Source organism: Barbus barbus, assembly GCF_936440315.1.
Source record: "Barbus barbus genome assembly, chromosome: 5".
Taxonomy (NCBI): Eukaryota; Metazoa; Chordata; class Actinopteri; order Cypriniformes; family Cyprinidae; genus Barbus; species Barbus barbus.
In genome coordinates, this window is record NC_136733.1 from 17889648 (window position 1) to 17908024 (window position 18377).

Consider the following 18377-nt stretch of genomic DNA (forward strand, 5'->3'; position numbering starts at 1 on the left):
GACTTGTCCTAAAATAAGCCTCGGGTCATCATCGCAGTCAACAGCTGCGCGGTGCGCCGAGAGACAAGTTGAATTTCAAACGGACGGCTGCCATGACAACGCGTTTGTTTGGGATTAGCGCTGGTTCCACTTTTCCAGTATTTACACGCTCAACGCTTTTGTTTTATACTTTCATGAGTTTTAGTGTTTTTAAACGATAACGTATAATAGAGAGTACATGTCCGTTTAAACTCGCTGTATGACTAAATATAGAGTCAAACAGGCGTAATGTACTCTAAAGTAGGCATACACAAAGGTGACGACAGCAGCCAATAAGCGCGTGGATTTTATTTATTTATTTATCTTTCACCAAAACAACATTAGGCTGTACCGAAACGTAGTTTAAGGGTTTATATAAAATAAAACGTTTATAAATGCGACGTACAGATAAAAATGCAAATATCACACGATGTCAAAAGGGAGAATATTTACGATGATGGATGTTTGGAAAACAATTAAAGTATACAATGTAGTCGAATGACTCCTCATCTAACGTTACAGGCTCGATAAATAAAAGGCGAAATATATGTGTGGTATTTGACTTGAGTAGTTTGGTAACGTTACGCTTACCAGTGACAAGGTTCAGTAAATCGCTCTGCTTGTTTTGTTGTTGATCCGTTGACAGTGTTTTGAACACGAAGCTCTGCTGTAGTTACTTCCTGCCTGCTGCTCCAGTACAGAGGGTGGCAGCATCACATCTTGTTAAACGACATGAAAATATTTATTATGCACGAAATTAGGCGTGCTAGTGTCCATTTCGTTTTACTCTTTTACGAGAAAAACCCTTATTTATCTGAATAAATATTGGTCTATATGAATATTACATTCACAAATGTTGGTGTGTAAAGAACAAGAACGCTGTTTGCATTTTTGTTTTCAGTGTACAAACAACAACAAAATACTCTAAAATTAACTGAAAATTAAAATTACCTACAAAAAAGAAAGTTGCATCTCAACTCTGACAACTAATACAATCTACAATAACGTATTAGCCTATGACAAGTCAAATGGTTTACATTTTAATATAATGTCTTTATTATTCTGCATTGATTTGGGGAAATATGTTTGTTTATTGCAATTGTTAATTATTTTATTAGCACCAAGTGCTTGTTTTTCATATAATATCTATGCATATGTGTTATAAATAACTTATTACATTTTTATAGTGGTGGTATCATCTTAAAACCTAAAGCCAGAAGCAGATACTGCTTGAATTTGTTCTTATTTATTTATTTGTGTCGTATTTTTAAATGACAGATATAGTAAGAATGGTATTACATTTCAGCTAATGTGTGCTAATATATCCAATATTTGTAATGTATTTGTAATGACTCTCCTGTCTGAGAGGTGGCAGTATGTTGTAGAGTAACTGAGAGTGCAGCTTGTTATCGGTGATGAAGAAGCAGGGGTCAGGATAGGAAGAACCCGCGTGGAAAACAATCCGGTAAAAGTTTGCCAGGTATTACACACTTCGCTTTATACATATGTATTGCTAAACGAAATTTCAATTCCTTCCCTTCTTAATGCTTTTGATGTGATTCAGAAAACACAGTATGTGCGGATGACCTGCTATCCTAACGACACACGTTCAAGAATCAAGCTGAATTTTGTGTTTGTTGTGAAAAGCACGTTGTGCTATGTTTTCTGTATCGTCGTGATTTTTACGTTTTAAGGAAATGCAGTCGGACCGTGTTAATGATAAAAAGGTGAAGAAGAAGAGCAAGAAAAGTGAAACTGCAGACCAGCATGAACTCACTGAAAGTCCACAGGTGCAGACTGAGAAGCACCATGAAAAGATGCATAAGAAGAAAAACAAAAAGAAGGAATCGGAGAATGTAAGCCTGCAGACACCTACAGACAAAAAGAAAAAAAGAAAATTGAACGAAGTGGAGGTTGTCACAAGCCTGCATAAAGTAAAAGATAAGAAAGCCCCCACAGAAGAGACACAGAAGCCTGCTAAGAAAAAGAAAAAGAGAGCAAATGTGACACAAGCAAACTGTGATGACACGGCACAAGAAGAACAGCCTGTCATGATCACAGAACATGAGGAAGAACCTGCCTTACTAATTGGTACTAGAAAGCGCAAAAGAAGGCGAACGCTGTTGGATGAACCAGAAATTGATCCCAATCTACTGAATGAACTGAAAGAATTTTTTCCTAAAATTGAGTCCAGAAGCTCACATGAAATCAATAAAATGATCATGTATGATCTTCCAAGGTTCAAGGAATTCAGAAAGCAAGGTAGGCTGATTATATCTAATCTATTAATATTTTTGATTTGTCAATCTTGAACATGAACATTATTCAGATCAGCCTATATAATTTATTTATATGTGAAGATTAATGTCATAAATGCATAGTGTCCATGTAAAAGTAGGCTAAAACTTTTTCTTTGACTCTTCACACTTGTGTCCACAGGCATCAAGTTGAGGCATGGAAGATTCTCTAATGCAGAAAATGAGAGGTTAAGACAGAACGTTAGAGATTTTATCGCTCTCACAGGAGTGAAAAATCCTACCATGCTCTTTCATCCAAAACGTTCTCCAGAAGAGAGACAGGAATTGACAAAGATGAAAAAGGTCTACAAGTTTTTTGAAAGGATAGGTGAGTTTCAACAATCACATTGGATTCACTCACTTTGTGTTTGAAAGGTCTAAGGTCATCCTCCTCACCCTCCTCCTGCACTACTTAAACTTTTTTTCTGTAGAGAGAGAGACATTATGAGACACGCTAGTCTTTGCGTCCCAGATATGCCTTTACACATGTTATTTGCAGGAATAGTTTACCCAAATGAAAATTCTCTCATCATTTACTCACCCTCATGTCGTCCAGTGTACATATACATCTGGGATGGCATGACTCGCCGTAAATGGTGAGAGAATTTTCATTTTTGAGTGGACTATTTCTTGGAATATAAAGACTTGTTATATTTGAATACATATTGAACATTGTGATAAGCTATATTGAAAATGTACAATTTTCATTGCTTAATCTGTTCTCATCTTTTTTTCAAATCAAATTTGAACAGCGGAAGGAATTCCCAGGCCTTGCCATGATGTTTTTAGCCGTGGAAGGAAGGCTTTTGATGGTGAAAACTACAAGGGAAGGTAAATTAAATTTCAGCTTTACAAGGTATTTGGTCTTAAATTGATCTGCTCTGCTTTTTATTTTTGTTCTGTAATAAACCCCAGTTGTTCCTTTTCTTAAAAGATTTTCTGAAGAAGAACTCAAATCATTGCTTCGTTATCATTCACTGCATGGCAGTAACTGGCAAAAGATCTCTGAGCTGATGGGTCGAAGTTCTTACTCTCTTGAGAAACGCTTTACCCAACTTAAAACTGGTAAATCTAATTAATAATTAATACGGGTAAATCAAGCTGCTTTTCAATATTTCCAACATTGTAAATTCTTGGTTTAGTGATGGTTGGTCATTTTGTATCTCATCAATTTGCATCACACAGCTAGAAAAAGTGGGCCGTGGTCTGCGAAGGAGAATCAGAGACTTTTGAGGGCTGTGCGAGACCATATTGTAACAGTGCTGAAATCTGAGTCCCCTAATAAAACAACACCAAAAAGAGTCAGTAGAGAAATGCTATACCAAAAATTGCCCTGGTTCAATATTTCTCTGAAGGTTAAAACTCGATGTTGGAGCAAATGCAGAGAGAAATGGTGAGAGAGAATTGAAAACTCTTATATTAAATGGCGGCACGTTTAATACATGTCAAGTGATTATCTATTTGTATAATCAACATTGTCCCTGAATTTTCTGCTTCACCCCTAAGGATGTCCATCCTCGCTGTGCGGATGTCTTCAGGGACTTGTAGGGGAAGGAAAGCTCAGGAGGCCAAAATCAGACTCATTAAAGCGTAAGATATCTTGTTTTTGCATGCTTAGTTTTGTTATCCTGACATATTTTTCTTTATCTGGCTTCTATGTCATGTATTCACACAGAATGCATCAGTTGCAAGTGGAGGATGTTACGGATGTCAACTGGGATGATCTCACAGCTGTTTTCGGGTGAGGATTATATGCAGTTTGGCAAATGAGTTACATTTCTTTCATCAGAATCACAATTTATGATCTTATTTTATGATTCTTTTGGTTATCACGATTCTTTTGATTTATCTTGGTTTTGAAAAATTTCTCCATATAAAAAAATATAGCCCTACAAGGTAGCAAAACATTTAAAAATATATATTAAAAGTATACTTCACTCAAAAATTATTTTAATCACCCTCAAGTTGGTCCAAACATTTAGAGAATTTTCTTTCTTCAAGATATTTAGAAAAATGTTGGTAACCAAACAATTGATTAAATTTACAAGGTCTTTTATCTTTGAATGGATTTTCACAATTATTTCTGAAGTTTGTCGGTAAATAATGACTTGGCAACATTCAGCTTGTCTTTTTATGTATATAACTATGATATTATATCCATTGCAAACCCAGATCAATTGAAACCTTGGTGTTGTTGAAAGTATATTTGTTGAGCATTAGAACCTTTTCCAACGATAAGAGAATTTCATAATCTCTGTAGATTACCATGGTGATATTGCTAGATCCAGAATAAAGAAAATCCTCTAAGGAGTTAATTAAGTAGTGCAAATGGCATCTGAGCACAATTACACAGGTTACATAATTCAGTTTCCCAGTAAGTAACTAGAGTAATGGTCCTGCTTGTTCAGGCATGATGATGCTGCTGGTGGTGTAAACAAGCTTGGTGTCACATCTTTGTCCTCTTTGTCTCATAGGGATGTTCCTCCTGCATATATGCAAGCAAAGTGGCACCATCTTAAAGTTTGCTATGTGCCTGATTGGAAGACTAAGTGTTTTGGAGGTTAGTGTGTTCATTTATTTAACATTAGATTGTAGTTGTAGATCCAGCATTGTTTTCTTCTATTTTCCATAGTGTACTCCAGAGATGGAATCAAATGGTTTCTTGAGCCTTGTAATCAATTGACTTTGTCTAATAGAACTTCAGGGACTTGATAATGCCCCAAATGGAAAATAATGGATGTTTGTTGTACATTTAAAAAAAAAATAATAATCAGTTGTAAAAACCTATATAGTAGGGCATGTTAGGACTGGATTATTAGTTACCTACTGAATGTCTTTTCATATATTGTATGTCTATGATGTTGTTCCTTCCAGACATTGTTGACTTCCTTTATGAGAGGGTCTTGCCAGGCCTGGTGAAAGATTGTGAAGACCTTGATGACAATGAGCTGAAGGTTGACCAGAAGCAGAGCTTCCTTCTATCGGACATTTTTCAGGACATTAATGAGGATCATTGCAGTGACAGTGATGAGGAGAGTGGCCAGAAAGAGGATGACAAATCCTCCTGAACTACGTACAGATCAGTCACACTAGTGATTGAGTAATATTCCATAAGTAAAGAGAGAGACATTTTCAAGATGTAAATGTAATGATGTATTCATCCATTTATTTTGATGAAGAATTGAATAAACCATTTGTATTATGCTTTTTAATAATGTCTTGTAAACAAGGACATTTTTCTCTTTCCCATATGAAAGGTAAACCAAGAATGAGTGAGGTAAACAATAGTTGGTAAATCAGTTGAGAAATGTTAGGTAATGTTAAGTGTTTATAGTCCATTTGAAACATTCGATCAAACAAACATAAACAACTCTGTCCCTTCAGCCCTACGAGTCATCAGATTACATTTTCAAACCAGCCATGGCCCGTTCCAGTGGGTTAGAACTCCAGAAGTCGTGGTCCCAACCCAGGAACCACCCTGTAAAGGTGGGGGGTTCAAAGCCCTGCTTCACTGTAACAATGGGAGTTCTCTTGTCCCTGCTGGCAGGATCTGATTCAATATATTTGGCAGCTATATTAGAAAAGACAAGGATAAAGATAAATTGTTAGCTAATGAAAACTGTAGCAAAATATTGCAGTTAAAAATGGGAAACTTCTCACCTGAAGTCACAGCTTCTCTTTTTTCATCTTCACTAGCTTCATTTCCGATCCAAAGAAAGACCTTGGATACAATGGTTTCCAAGTATTACATTGTTAATTTAACTTTCTCAAGTGCATTTTCAAGTGTTGCGCACACACACAGACATGTTTTACCTGATCCCATGTGTCCAGAATCATGACATCATCTGGAGCCAAGTCCTCTTGGGTCATCTCTCCTGGCACCTCTTCAATCTAGATTGGCACAGAACAAACATAAATTGTGAAAAATGCAAGATTCTTTTCTGTTTTAAGTGGACTACAAGTTGAACCATTCAACATGGAAACTCACGAGGAATTGTCCTGTCTTGTTAGAGCATGCAAAAAGCCTAGGAGGATGGGTGTCCATTTTGCTCTTGAGCCTTTCAGAGGTGCGATACTCTGCTTTTCCTCCAAGAGCACTCCAGAAGCCATCTACATAGAAATTTGAGAAAGAACAAGAGTTGTTCAGTACAAGTTCATTAATACTCTGAATGCAACATTTAAATAAGTACAATAAAACACTCCTTTACCAATGACAAGGACACCCACCTTCCTCTGCTCCTTCTGATATCTCCGAAAGGTTCACTCCTAAAATGCTACCAAGCTTTTTGGCTCCATTCTTTTCTGCATTACTTGCACCATGACCCAGCCACAGCATAGAGCCTGAAGCAGTCACCAAAACAAAGGCATCGTTGGAATTGAGGCTGGAGGCTACAGGATCAACCTGTTTCAGGCAAAGTGAACAACAACTGTCAATAGAGAACCAATTTTGCATACATTTTCAAATGAAGAACATATGGCAAAATGAAACTGCATCATACAATGGGTGCATTCAAAGCACGAATGGACATTTTGACTCACCTCAACAGCTCGTGTGTGCCCAGCAGGATTGGCACGAACTTGGAAAAGGCGGACTGCAGAAGCTTTTGATTGGCCACCCTCTCGTGAAGTCCCACCCTTGTGCACAACCATTGGTTGCCCGCCAAAGATACTCATGAGATGAGGGGGCTCTTTGCCTTCAATTACTCGCACCTTCATAAACATTCAAACTGGTGTTACTAGTTTGTTTTGCTGTTATATGTCAAGGACGTCCAATTCTGCTCTTGAAGGGCTACTGTACTGCAGAGGTCCAATCCTGATGAAACACACCCAAACCTGCTAATCAAGGTCTTCAGGATTACTAGAAACCTTCAGACAAGTGTGTTAGGGCAGGTTGGAGCTAAACTCTGCAGGACATTTGCCCTACAAGAGCAGGAGTGGATACCCCTGGTCTATATTCCAGATTCCAGTAGGTGAATACTGCAATCGATGCACCAAGCAAATGTCACCTGCACAGGACTCCCACCGAGCTCTGAATCAAGCTGGGCAGCCAGAATGGCAGAAGCTCCTTTCTCATCTTGACTGGACTCTTCCCCCTGCCTGCGGACATAAACAACCACATTTAATAAACCTTTGCAGTAATGACTCATCCTATTGACTAACAGAAGCCTGGCCTGGTGGGGCTAAGAGATACTACCTAAAGTCCGTGTTCTGTTACCCAAGTGTTTTTGTGTAACATGAGCAGTCAAAGCACTTGGCTTAGGACCAAATTCTTAGGCATTGTGTTTATTTTCCAGGTTCAGCATTCATAAAGGACTGAATGGATTCCAAAAGTAGGTCTACAGCTCTTACCATATATATATTATCTGCCCCTGACGTCCCCCATGCTTGTAGCTGTACAGGATGATATAACTATCTCCTCCAAAGAACTGCCCAAGAATGGACGGGTCAACTTGTACCTTGTCTGATCCCTCAATGCGCCAGATCTTTCCAAAGCATCAAAACAAGACAAATTGTCATTATTTTGTCTACATAAAAAAAAAAAAAAAAATACACTTGATCGTTGCAATCTCTTGTACAATAGTACAGAACACATTTACCTTTTTCTCTCCCTTCCCATCATCTACCATTCCATGCTGAGCAGCCATTGCCTCCGATTTGTGCAAAGATGATGCATCAAAGGGTACTTTCTTGATCTTGGCAATTTTGTTAGGCACATAGGCTTGTCCCATACCCTTTGTCTGGTCTGTTTCATGCCAAAACTTGAAGAACTGTTTGAAGAGAGGAGTCTCTCCATTCTCAGGGATGATCTGGACCTCAGTGTGTTTGGGATAGCCCATCTTACTGATGAAGTCCTCAGCAGCTTTCATGCCTGCACTCCTCTCTTCTTTATTAGCCTCTTTACCTGTTATATTAAAGAAATAAAAGGTCAAGATTTACAGACAGGCATGTCCCAAATGCAAATTTTGAATTAATTTGAATGATGTGCTGCGCTGACCTTTCCAGACAAATATCTTGCCATTGGAACCATGGTCCAAGATGAAGCAGTCGGTGGACTGCAGTGCACTCTGGGAAAAGGGGTTTTCTTCAGCCACCAAAGTCACAGACAAACTGCCACTGGCATTTGACACCTAGGTAATAATGACCACCAGAATAAACCATTTTGTTAAGTTTTCAGTATTTCTCACGGAAAACCTAGAGAGTGTAGATTATTGTACCTTGTACAATTTTGCAGATTTCCTGTTGGATGCATCAGTCTTGGTGTCTTCAGTCTGTGCATCAGGAAGATCAGGCTTTGGTCCAAGAATCTGACAAAATATAGTGACGCATTTGCATTCAGAAAATAATATTGAATCCTTACGAAAAATTAAAATACACTACACAATGTTTGCCCTGATTTTTGACTGATTTGCAGTCTGGAAGAGTCAGCACTTCTAGTTAAGGTAGTCAGAGCCAGTTCAGTTCAGTCAAATGTTAATGTGTTTGATATTTTACAAACTTTTACTTCTAGCAATGAGGCAAATGTCTCTGTGAGTTTATTTTGTCCAGAATGACTTGATGGTCTGGTAGTGTGTGATCTTGTGTAATACAAGTGTTTGATGCATTTTTTTAAATGTTGTGTGGTGTATTCTAGCACTAGTCTATATTGAAAATGACTGAATGAAACATTTTTTATTATACTAACCGTTAGTATCTTCTCATTTTCTGATCCTTCTTCACATACTAAAAGTTTTGCTCTCCCACAACGTTCATTATCACGAATATCTTTGGAAACACTGGTGGCCTTCAGTCTCTCAAACTGGTTACACTTGGACCCACACCACTGGTATATCTCCTGATGCAAGTATAAAAGAAATGTCATGAATACATTGGATACCTTATAATAAATGCACGAGAAAAGGCAAAACATTCATTTATTCATATCATCTTTCACCTGTCCAAAGTCTAGGATGAAGCAATCACCCTGGTTGAAGCTGTCCCAACTCACAGGTACCTCAATGGCCCGGACCACACGTCTACCACTCACATGGAGAACTCGCTTCACATTCACTTCACCGGTAGCTACGTGTTTGAATCCAGAGGCAACTCCACCTTGCTGAAGAAATGAAAAGTAGTTTGATAAGCAAAACGATTTAGCGTTTTGCTATTATGAACTGACCAAATACCCAAATACATTTTGCATTAGATTCCATTTTTGCATATTATTCATCAAAGCATGGTAAACGTATTAACTCTACCCACCATGTATTTAAGGCCTGATTTGAAGTAGCCTACAAAGGTTTTTGACTCGTATCCCTGTACTTCTCTGTACTGGATGGGTTTTCCTCCAAGGAAATCATCCATTTGGACGGTGAAGATAGCAGCTGCCCCACTCTCATCAATTGAGCATGCATCACCTGGAGATGCCATTTAACAATGTTCATAAACAGGTTTTCATTGAACACATGCACATCATTTACTAAGTGCACAGAAGTTGCATTTACACTAACAATAGTCTCACCTATCCAGAAGTGAAGGTCATATTGTAGATTTCCAGAGTTTTGCTTTATGGTATTGAGGATTAGGTAAGTATCGCCTGTGTAGAAGCCACCATGAAGATTCTTAGGGACAGGCACCAAATCCATGTTCTCAATCCTCCACACCTGCAGGCCTGGCTGCTTTCCTGCCTTCTCAAATTCAGGGTGGTTCACCATGGTACTGTTTGAAAACAATAACTATTGTAACAGCCATACACAATAGCTGTATTTTGCATGCTCTTGTGTTACACATAGTTTATAGTTGAGAATAAGATTAAATAGAGGAAGTGTGATGTACTTTGTTCATCAAAAGAAAACAATGGCAATTTCTGTCTCTCGGTCTAGAACATTTAAAAAAATTGTTCTAATGCTTTTGCAAAATCAAACTGCTGGCCTGGTATGAGGTGGGCGATGAGGTGGAGGAGTCTTGTCATGCTCTCAGGTACAGATCTCCACCCCCAATGGAAAAAGGAAGAGTTACAAAGGGTGGGTCTCTATGCAGAGGTGCAATGCACAACAATACACTTACCTGTTCTCAACCACTGTATGTCATTCAGGAATAGACAACAGCAAAAAACCGTGTTTACGTAATCTGACAAAATTCAGTTTATTGGTTACTATCGTGATAATACCTTAATTTTCAATATTTATAGAGAAAAGCATTTTTAAATACCACTGGTCTACACCAGATCAGTTTAGTTTTTCAGTTAGAATAATGCATTAATAAATACAACAAATAAAACTTTACCTACCCTAAATGAGTTATGCTTGAGAAAGGTAAATAATTAATAGCAACATCAGATGGTGACTATGCATCAGGAAACAAAATAATGCTTTTCAATACTAAAACACCATCAAATAAAATGGTTTCAAAATAGGCCTACCTGTTGGTTAAAGCTTTTTTTAAAGGTATTATCAGCAGAAGAGTCAGACACAACAGCTGTAGGTAGGTTTGAGCACTGAGCTTCCGCAGGCAATGGGTGTAATCTTCAACAGGTTTGGCTCATTTGCATATGAAACCCCTCCTCTTTAGTCAGAACATGTATTTTCTTCCGGAAAAAGTGAATACGTATAGCTATATATAATGCAGAGTCTGCAGTTTAATATTGTGTTATACATATATTATATAAAAATGCACAGTAAATGTTTACACTCAGTTGTTGCTACAGTGTGCTATTATTTGTCTATAAAGGATTTGCTTTAAAAGAGCGTGTGTATATTATTCTGTCCATTCGTATAACAGTAAAGGGGAGGCAAAAACTATTTGCTCAATATAATATAAACCATTGCCTTGGCCAACAAATATTGCAACTAAAATGATAAATATGCAGGCTTTGTATTTTAAAACGTGTGGCAGCTTGCCTCGATCTGACATTTTTGAATAATGCACAGAGAAAATCTTCTTTCTTCTGAACCAGTTAGGCATATTTTGATTTCGCTTTAGAAAAAATCAGTTGATCTATTTTGATTCTGATTATTTTTATTTTTTTGAGGAAGCACTGTTGGTCCAGTAGAGGTCGCTGCTCTCACTGTTTTCATCGCAGCAGCACTTTTAGAGGAAGAAAGCGGCCAGACGGCTCACACACGCCGAGACCAACCCGAACCTCCAAAAACCACTTCAATTTATATTTTAGGTAAAGGATACACACATGACAAGATACATTTCTCAATACTGCATTTCAAAATCGTTGGATACTAACGACTGACACTGTTTTGAAAGCTTTACGGGTCTAATTTTGGGAGTAGCTTTTAGCTTTAGCATTTCTGGGTTTGGTTCAGCGCGAGGTCAGCTAACGCTAACTAGTCCTTTAATGCTCAACGTTAACACATTTATCGTCTGAAATGCGACACGTAAACGCAAGCGCCGCTGGCTTACGCGTTAAAATAATACTTTGGAGTAATTTTTATTAGGTGTGGTCTATCATATAGCTGCGAAACCTTTGACAGGAGTGTGTGATTAGCTGATTAGTCAGTCATGGCGCTGCAGTCAGTGTTTATGCTGCTTTAGCTCAGTGTCACGTTACTCTGTGCCTGTATGCTTTTCAGTTTACATTACTGTCGTGTTTGCTTGTCATTTCTAAATTGTTATTATCCTGAATTTGTCCTGAACGCTCACCACCGCGGTTAGGCAAACTTGTGGTGGAAAAGGGAAATGTGTCTTGAGAGACAATAACGTTAGTCGGTCAGCTGAGGTCTGCTGGATTGCTGTCAGAGTGGTTTCATTTTATTGCCGTGAATGCTCTACATTTGGTTTGCTTCGACTGTTTATGGGTTATTGTGTCATTTTAAGCGTTGAATCATATTTCTTTCTGCTTTCCAGAGCAAAAATGACGACTGCACCATATAACTATTCCTATATTTTCAAATATATAATTATTGGTAAGTGAGCAGCCGGTTTTCCACTACATGTGCAGTTTTATAAAACGTACAATATATTATAGAAACATTTTATAATGTTTAATGAATTTAAATTCTTGGATATTGTATTGTCTGTTTGTGTTGTATTTGTGTCATGCTTATGAATATTTGGTGTCTTTATAGGTGACATGGGGGTTGGAAAGTCATGTTTACTCCACCAGTTCACAGAAAAGAAATGTAAGTGCTAAGAATAGTATGAATTACACTAAAACAATGGAACAGTGCTTTTTAAAATATACCAAATGCTAGTTTTATCACAATACCAGAATTAATAATTTTGATACTGTCTTCAAAATCATCAATATTTGATATGATACCATTTTTGATGCCACAGGGGATAAACTGCAACAACAATAAGGGCATACAATTTGAACTAAGTATCTAAGTTAAATTACTTTTGACCATATTCATAAAAAATAAGTATATTCTTTTTACTTATTTTCTTATGTACTGTTGTATGAGATTCCCTAGGCTCATTAGCTATTATTTAATAGTCAAGTCAATATTATTTGTATAGCGCTTTTAACAATGCAAATTGTGTCAAAGCAGCTTTACATCGGCTTGATATAAAGCTGGGTGGCTTTACATCAGCTTTACAGTATTTAGATGGGGAAATAGTTTGTCGAAATAGTGTCATTCTCCTCTGGCCAGACACAATCAGCAGTTTAAATCTAGGCTAAACCAGAATCAGATTATGCAAAGGACTCATCTGGTTCCTGTGGTCTTGTCCCGATGGCCGTCTTGGAGACAGGGTCTTCACTGGGGATCAGTCTCTGGGGCTCATGTAGGTGTAATAGTAATAATAAAATTAGTGAAGTTATTAACGTAATTTCGGGAGAAGTATGACCATCTAATCTTCCAATTAATATCTGAGCATAAAAACAGCCTCTTCTTTTGTTAGTTCTTCCGGCATCCCTCCACCTCCCCATCTCCTCCTTTATGCATATTTATTTCATTTATCCTTCTGTCTATAGGAGGGCTATCGGAGCTAGAGTAGAGTAGTCTCTCTGAGCCCTCCATTGCAGACATCAAGCCAAATCCGTTTACCACTAATGCTAAGATTATATGGACACACACACACTTGTGAAATATTATTATTTCAAGACAGAAATATATTGCTATTGTAACTGAAATGTAAAAAATGTGTATTTAAGAATAATTATTTTACTTTACACTGCAGTAGTAAAATGATAGTGCTTTTTATATCTTGTAAGAGTTAAAGCCTCAAGCTTTTATTTTGGTGGAAAACTGCATTGGAACATTTAAATGTTCTGTGACAACAGAAAATGATCAAATAATTACAAATTGCAAATCTTGTGAAAAGCTGTAATGATCTGTCTTTAAAAATGGTGTATGTTGCATTTTCAAATGCACATTAGACAGCAAATGCAGAGATGAAGTTTGCAGCATTTACTGTGAATCGAGTTGCTCTAAAATGACCTCATTGGCTGCTGTGGAAAAAGATTATTGAAACAGTTTCAAGTACATAAGTTAAAAAAAAAAAATCTGTATTTTTTTACAACACACCATATATGTTTTTTTTTTAGATTGATTATTGATTCCAAACCTTTTGTCATTTTAAATAAAGTCTTTTTATTTAATCTAGCATACTTAACTTTGTCTCATTGTAGTTATGGCTGACTGTCCTCATACAATTGGCGTTGAGTTTGGCACACGGATAATTGAAGTGAGTGGGCAGAAGGTGAAGCTTCAGATTTGGGACACTGCAGGGCAGGAGAGATTCCGCGCCGTCACACGCAGCTACTACAGAGGAGCCGCCGGGGCCCTCATGGTCTATGACATCACCAGGTAGACCAATATTCTGTTCAGATCGCATTGAAGTTACATATTTGCTATTACCTTTTGATTTGTGCCTGTTATCAGATTACTTTTTAAAAGTCGCAAGGAACATATGCAGTTCATGTAATTTGCAGGCGAAGCACATACAACCACCTCAGCAGCTGGTTGACTGATGCTAGGAATCTCACTAACCCCAATACTGTAAGTTCATTAGCTTCAGCAACAGTCCAAACTTTGTAAATGATGTCTTTACATTTCCATTCTAGTAAATGGTGTTGGATGTGGTGTGCACAAAGACCAAACTTGAGCCTGTTGTAAGGCAATCTGAATCTTTCCTCAGGTGATCATACTAATTGGTAACAAAGCAGATCTAGAAGCCCAGCGTGATGTTACATATGAAGAGGCCAAGCAGTTTGCTGAAGAAAACGGTAAGGTGCAAGTTAAAATATGAGGTATTTTATTTAGGTGGTTAATATTTTATATTAAGTGTTTTTTGTTAAAGAAATAGTTCAACCAAAAATGAAAACGTGATAAGATTTACCCTCAGGCCATACAAGATGTAGATGAGTTTGTTTCTTCATTGGAGCAGATCTGGAGAAATTTAGCATTACATCACTTTCTCACCAAAGGATCTTCTGCAGTGAATGGGTGCCTTCAAAACGAGAGCCCAAACAGCTGATAAAAACATCACAATAATCCACAAGTAATCTACACAACAGTGTATCAATTAACATCCTGTGATGCAGTAAGCTATGTGCTCGGAAGAAACAAATCCATCAAGGCATTTTAACATTAAAATGTCACTTCTGCCCAGAATACTAGTCCATAACCATCCCTGTTGTCCTCACATCAAAATTCAATTCAGATTTTCAACTCTTTTCGCTTGTAAACAGTGATTGATCTATGCCTAGATCTCTCCCGATTCAGACGAGTCACCTTTTACTGGAGAAAGCAATATAATAGAGAACTCATATTTTAGCAGGAAGCAACGGTTTAAAGGTGACATATCATGAAAATCTGACTTTTCCAGGTTTTAAGTGCTATAATCAGGTCCCTGGTGCATCTACCAACCAAGGAAACGTGAAAAAGATTAACCCAGTAACTGTTTTAGTACGCCTTTTTTTGCAAGCTTCTGAAAAAATGAGCGTGTCTGATTTGGCTCCCCTAGTGATGTTGCAAAGGGACGTATCTCATTATAATCTTACCGCCCCTTAATCTGCAAGTTTCCACCCGCTGCTCCATCATTTTGATTTAGCAAGCAACAACGGTGTACCAGCTCTAATGCCATGGTGAAAGTTTGAGCAAAACATGCTAACTGTTCTGCTTTTGGCTGCACGGACGATCACAGAACATGATAGAGTCCCAGCCTCAGAGGAGACAAGAGAGCAGTAGCTTTATTGATTTATTTATTCCATATTGCTGCTGCCACACAGATCTAAAACCTTCACAGACGTAACCGACTGTTTTTGTAACTTGTGTTTTTAACCTAAACTTGTGTGTGAATGAGAACTTAGTTTAGTACTCACATGCTGTGACAGCAGCTTTCTGTCCGTGTGCGTCGGATGTGTGCACTCAGAAAACCGTATATCAGAAGTTTAAACGAATATGGTTTAAAACGCATGATTTCAGCGCGATAAACATGATAATCAGAACCAAAACAGATGTTTTTTAGTAGGTACGAGCTGTAATGGCGCAGCTCTATTCTGGAAAAGGGGGCGGGGAGCAGCAGCTCATTTGCATTTAAAAAGACAGGCATGGAAAACAGTGCGTTTCTTCTTCCACTAAAAAAATAGGCATTTTCAGAATGATATAATAAATGATCTGTGGGGTATTTTGAGCTGAAACTTCACAGACACATTCTGGGGACACCTGAGACGTATGTTACATATTGTAAAAAGGGGCATAATATGTCTCCTTTAAAGTTGCCCTATTACAAACACGCAGCTTTTCACTTCACAACACATTTACTAATGGATTGGAGTTGTGTGGGTTACTTGAGGATTATTGTGGTGTTTTTATCAGCTGTTTGGACTCTCATTCTGACGGCACCCATTCACTTAAGGGGATTCATTGGTGGCAGCAAGTGATATAATGCTAAATTTGTCCAAATCTGTTTCAATGATGTAACAAAATTATCTATATCTTGAGTAACTTTTGGGCTAACTACTGCTTTTAACTGAACCATTTTTAGATAAAAATGGTAAAGCTGGTTCACTGTTGAATTGACTGTAATGCTAATACATTGTAGGGCATGCCACGCTCGCTTTCACATCTTTAATCTTTTTAAACAGGTTTGTTATTCCTGGAGGCAAGTGCAAAAACGTAAGTGGCCTTTAGACCTGTGTCTGCTGGCACAGCATACGCTCTTTGTCTGTAAAACGTGCTTCGTATTTCAGTCCTCTTTAGCATCTCCGCATATGTCCATCCAACAGAGGCGAGAATGTGGAGGATGCATTCCTTGAAGCTGCGAAGAAGATCTACCAAAACATTCAGGACGGCAGCCTGGACCTGAACGCGGCTGAATCAGGGGTCCAGCACAAGCCTACCGCTCCCCAGGGTGGGCGGCTCAACAGCGACGCACAGCCCCAGAAGGAGGGCTGCAGCTGTTAATGACCATGAAGACTTCACTCTCTCTCTTTCTCTGTTCCTTCCTGTCCCACATCCCACCTCTGCCTCCCTCTGTATCTAAAAGCCTCTCCCCTTCCGGTATGATTGCTCATGGAGTCTGGGGCCAGATGGCTCTGCGTGATGATGGAGGTGTAACATAATTCTTTCCCTCCTTACTGCCCTCTTCTTCCCCTCCTCCCCTTTTCTGCTGTCTTCCCTCTCTTGTTTTGCTTGTTTCTCATACGCACACATCCCAGTGCTCCCAGCAAGCACTCGAGGGAGGACGGCTCCTCCGCTGAACACTAATCCTGAAGAGAGAAGATGATTGTCGATAAACTGAAGAAATGCTGGGTTTATCCTTTACAGACGTGATGTGCATAACTATAAACTAAACATCTCATGTACAGGAGCTGTCTGAATACTAGCATAATGTAAATGATATGGAAATATTGGCAAACGTTATTTGTGTTGACATGATGTCAAGTGATCAGGAGGATATGCATCAACATTGTAACACTGTTTTGTTAAAAAATCTAAAACCGAAATATTGTATTCTGTTTTAAATTAGAGGTTTTGCAGTTTCACATCCAATCACCAAATAATTATCCCTGTTTGTACCTATTCGGGAAATAATATACATGTACTATACAAGATTAGTATTGTTTTGAGAAGAATCTCAATGGAAGGTCCATTGTAATAATAAAAAAAAAAGTCGATTCAGACAGTTATTTTAACTTAGCAACTGTTATAGTAATATATTGAAGAGGACGGGACGCATTTTAGGTCCTGAAGAATGTTTTCCGCACTTTGCAGTTTCAATTAGTTTTTTTGGGCCTGGAGCTTGTTTTGTGTTACTGAGGTCTACAGTCTGTCGCACTATGGGGTTTCAGATCCCCTTCGATCTGTGCTTGAGCATCTGTAAATATTTCAACATCACAGTAGCTTAAGAAAAACAGATCGACGAGCATCGTGTACCAAACGTTCAGGCCCTGCAAACCCTTACCATATCAAGATATTCATATTGTTTTGACATCATTTCAGTTGCCTTATGATATGCTTTTGTTGATTCTGATGTGCTGCCCGTTTTATTCATAATCCTCGTATAGCTTTTATTGAAAGAATTCCAGCGATTCACTTGTAATAGGGATTATGCCTTTTCAAAAGCATTCCATTAAATTGATTTCCAAACACTGATCATGTTTTTGAGCTGAGCTGAGTTTCTTAAAAGTTCCTTAAGCATGATGCATGAGACAGCTGCTTTTTACAGACATTGTGGTTTCCCCCAATTCAAACGGAGTAAATGATATCTTGAAATATATAAATAACAAATAGGCCACCACAGCATGAGAAACATTGAGGGGAGACTCGGCCCAGATCTGATTTGTACAACCAGCAGTTGTTTCTTTTTCCATTGATGCACATTTGCAACGAACAGCAAAAAAGGCAAATACAAGCACTCCAAATATAATTTTCTATTAAATTTGTGTATTATGGTAGATTTTAGATGTGTTGTTTTGTAAACTGAAAATCCATTTTTAATTTGCTCCTACTGTCTTGCTTTTTAATCTTAATGACATCTGCAAAAATTAATCTTCTGCTCAATTCTGTCTTCTGTAAGTGACTTTTGTTTGTAATTATGTTAATAAAGACAATACTGTAGACTGTGTTTTTGTCCACATACACGATTGATCACACTGTATATAAGTAATAATGCTGAGACATC

General features: G+C 38.0%; 3 protein-coding genes across 6 annotated transcripts; 2 read left to right on the plus strand and 1 right to left on the minus strand.

The window, feature by feature from the left end:
* Positions 1 to 1416: 1416 nt before the first annotated feature.
* On the plus strand, positions 1417 to 6070 carry ttf1.6 (transcription termination factor 1, tandem duplicate 6). Of its 4 annotated transcripts, none has more exons than XM_079415831.1 (10): positions 1417 to 1498; positions 1713 to 2280; positions 2458 to 2643; positions 3068 to 3146; positions 3250 to 3380; positions 3501 to 3708; positions 3822 to 3905; positions 3991 to 4056; positions 4790 to 4875; positions 5190 to 6070. In XM_079415831.1, the coding sequence occupies exons 2-10, from the start codon at positions 1716 to 1718 to the stop codon at positions 5381 to 5383; spliced, it is 1599 nt and encodes a 532-aa protein (XP_079271957.1). In that variant the 5' UTR covers positions 1417 to 1498; positions 1713 to 1715; the 3' UTR covers positions 5384 to 6070. The 4 variants fall into 4 exon arrangements, with proteins under 4 accessions (XP_079271957.1, XP_079271958.1, XP_079271960.1 ...); XM_079415832.1 differs by having other exon boundaries at positions 1420 to 1498; positions 1583 to 2280; XM_079415834.1 differs by having other exon boundaries at positions 1426 to 1483.
* LOC306869187 (gelsolin-like) lies at positions 5449 to 10801 on the minus strand. The gene is made up of 16 exons (XM_079415830.1): positions 10714 to 10801; positions 9814 to 10010; positions 9555 to 9709; positions 9247 to 9408; positions 8998 to 9147; positions 8531 to 8620; positions 8311 to 8443; positions 7913 to 8217; positions 7665 to 7798; positions 7322 to 7412; positions 6855 to 7025; positions 6543 to 6717; positions 6304 to 6425; positions 6129 to 6206; positions 5976 to 6036; positions 5449 to 5886 (listed from the first exon to the last, which is right to left on the minus strand). Exons 2-16 carry the CDS (start codon positions 10004 to 10006, stop codon positions 5717 to 5719), a joined length of 2190 nt encoding a protein of 729 aa, XP_079271956.1. The 5' UTR covers positions 10007 to 10010; positions 10714 to 10801; the 3' UTR covers positions 5449 to 5716.
* Positions 10802 to 11158: 357 nt separating this feature from the next.
* LOC306870016 (ras-related protein Rab-14-like) lies at positions 11159 to 18320 on the plus strand. Its single transcript, XM_079417036.1, has 8 exons — positions 11159 to 11463; positions 12150 to 12208; positions 12371 to 12424; positions 13879 to 14056; positions 14182 to 14248; positions 14388 to 14475; positions 16339 to 16369; positions 16480 to 18320. The coding sequence occupies exons 2-8, from the start codon at positions 12157 to 12159 to the stop codon at positions 16655 to 16657; spliced, it is 648 nt and encodes a 215-aa protein (XP_079273162.1). The 5' UTR covers positions 11159 to 11463; positions 12150 to 12156; the 3' UTR covers positions 16658 to 18320.
* Positions 18321 to 18377: the final 57 nt, after the last annotated feature.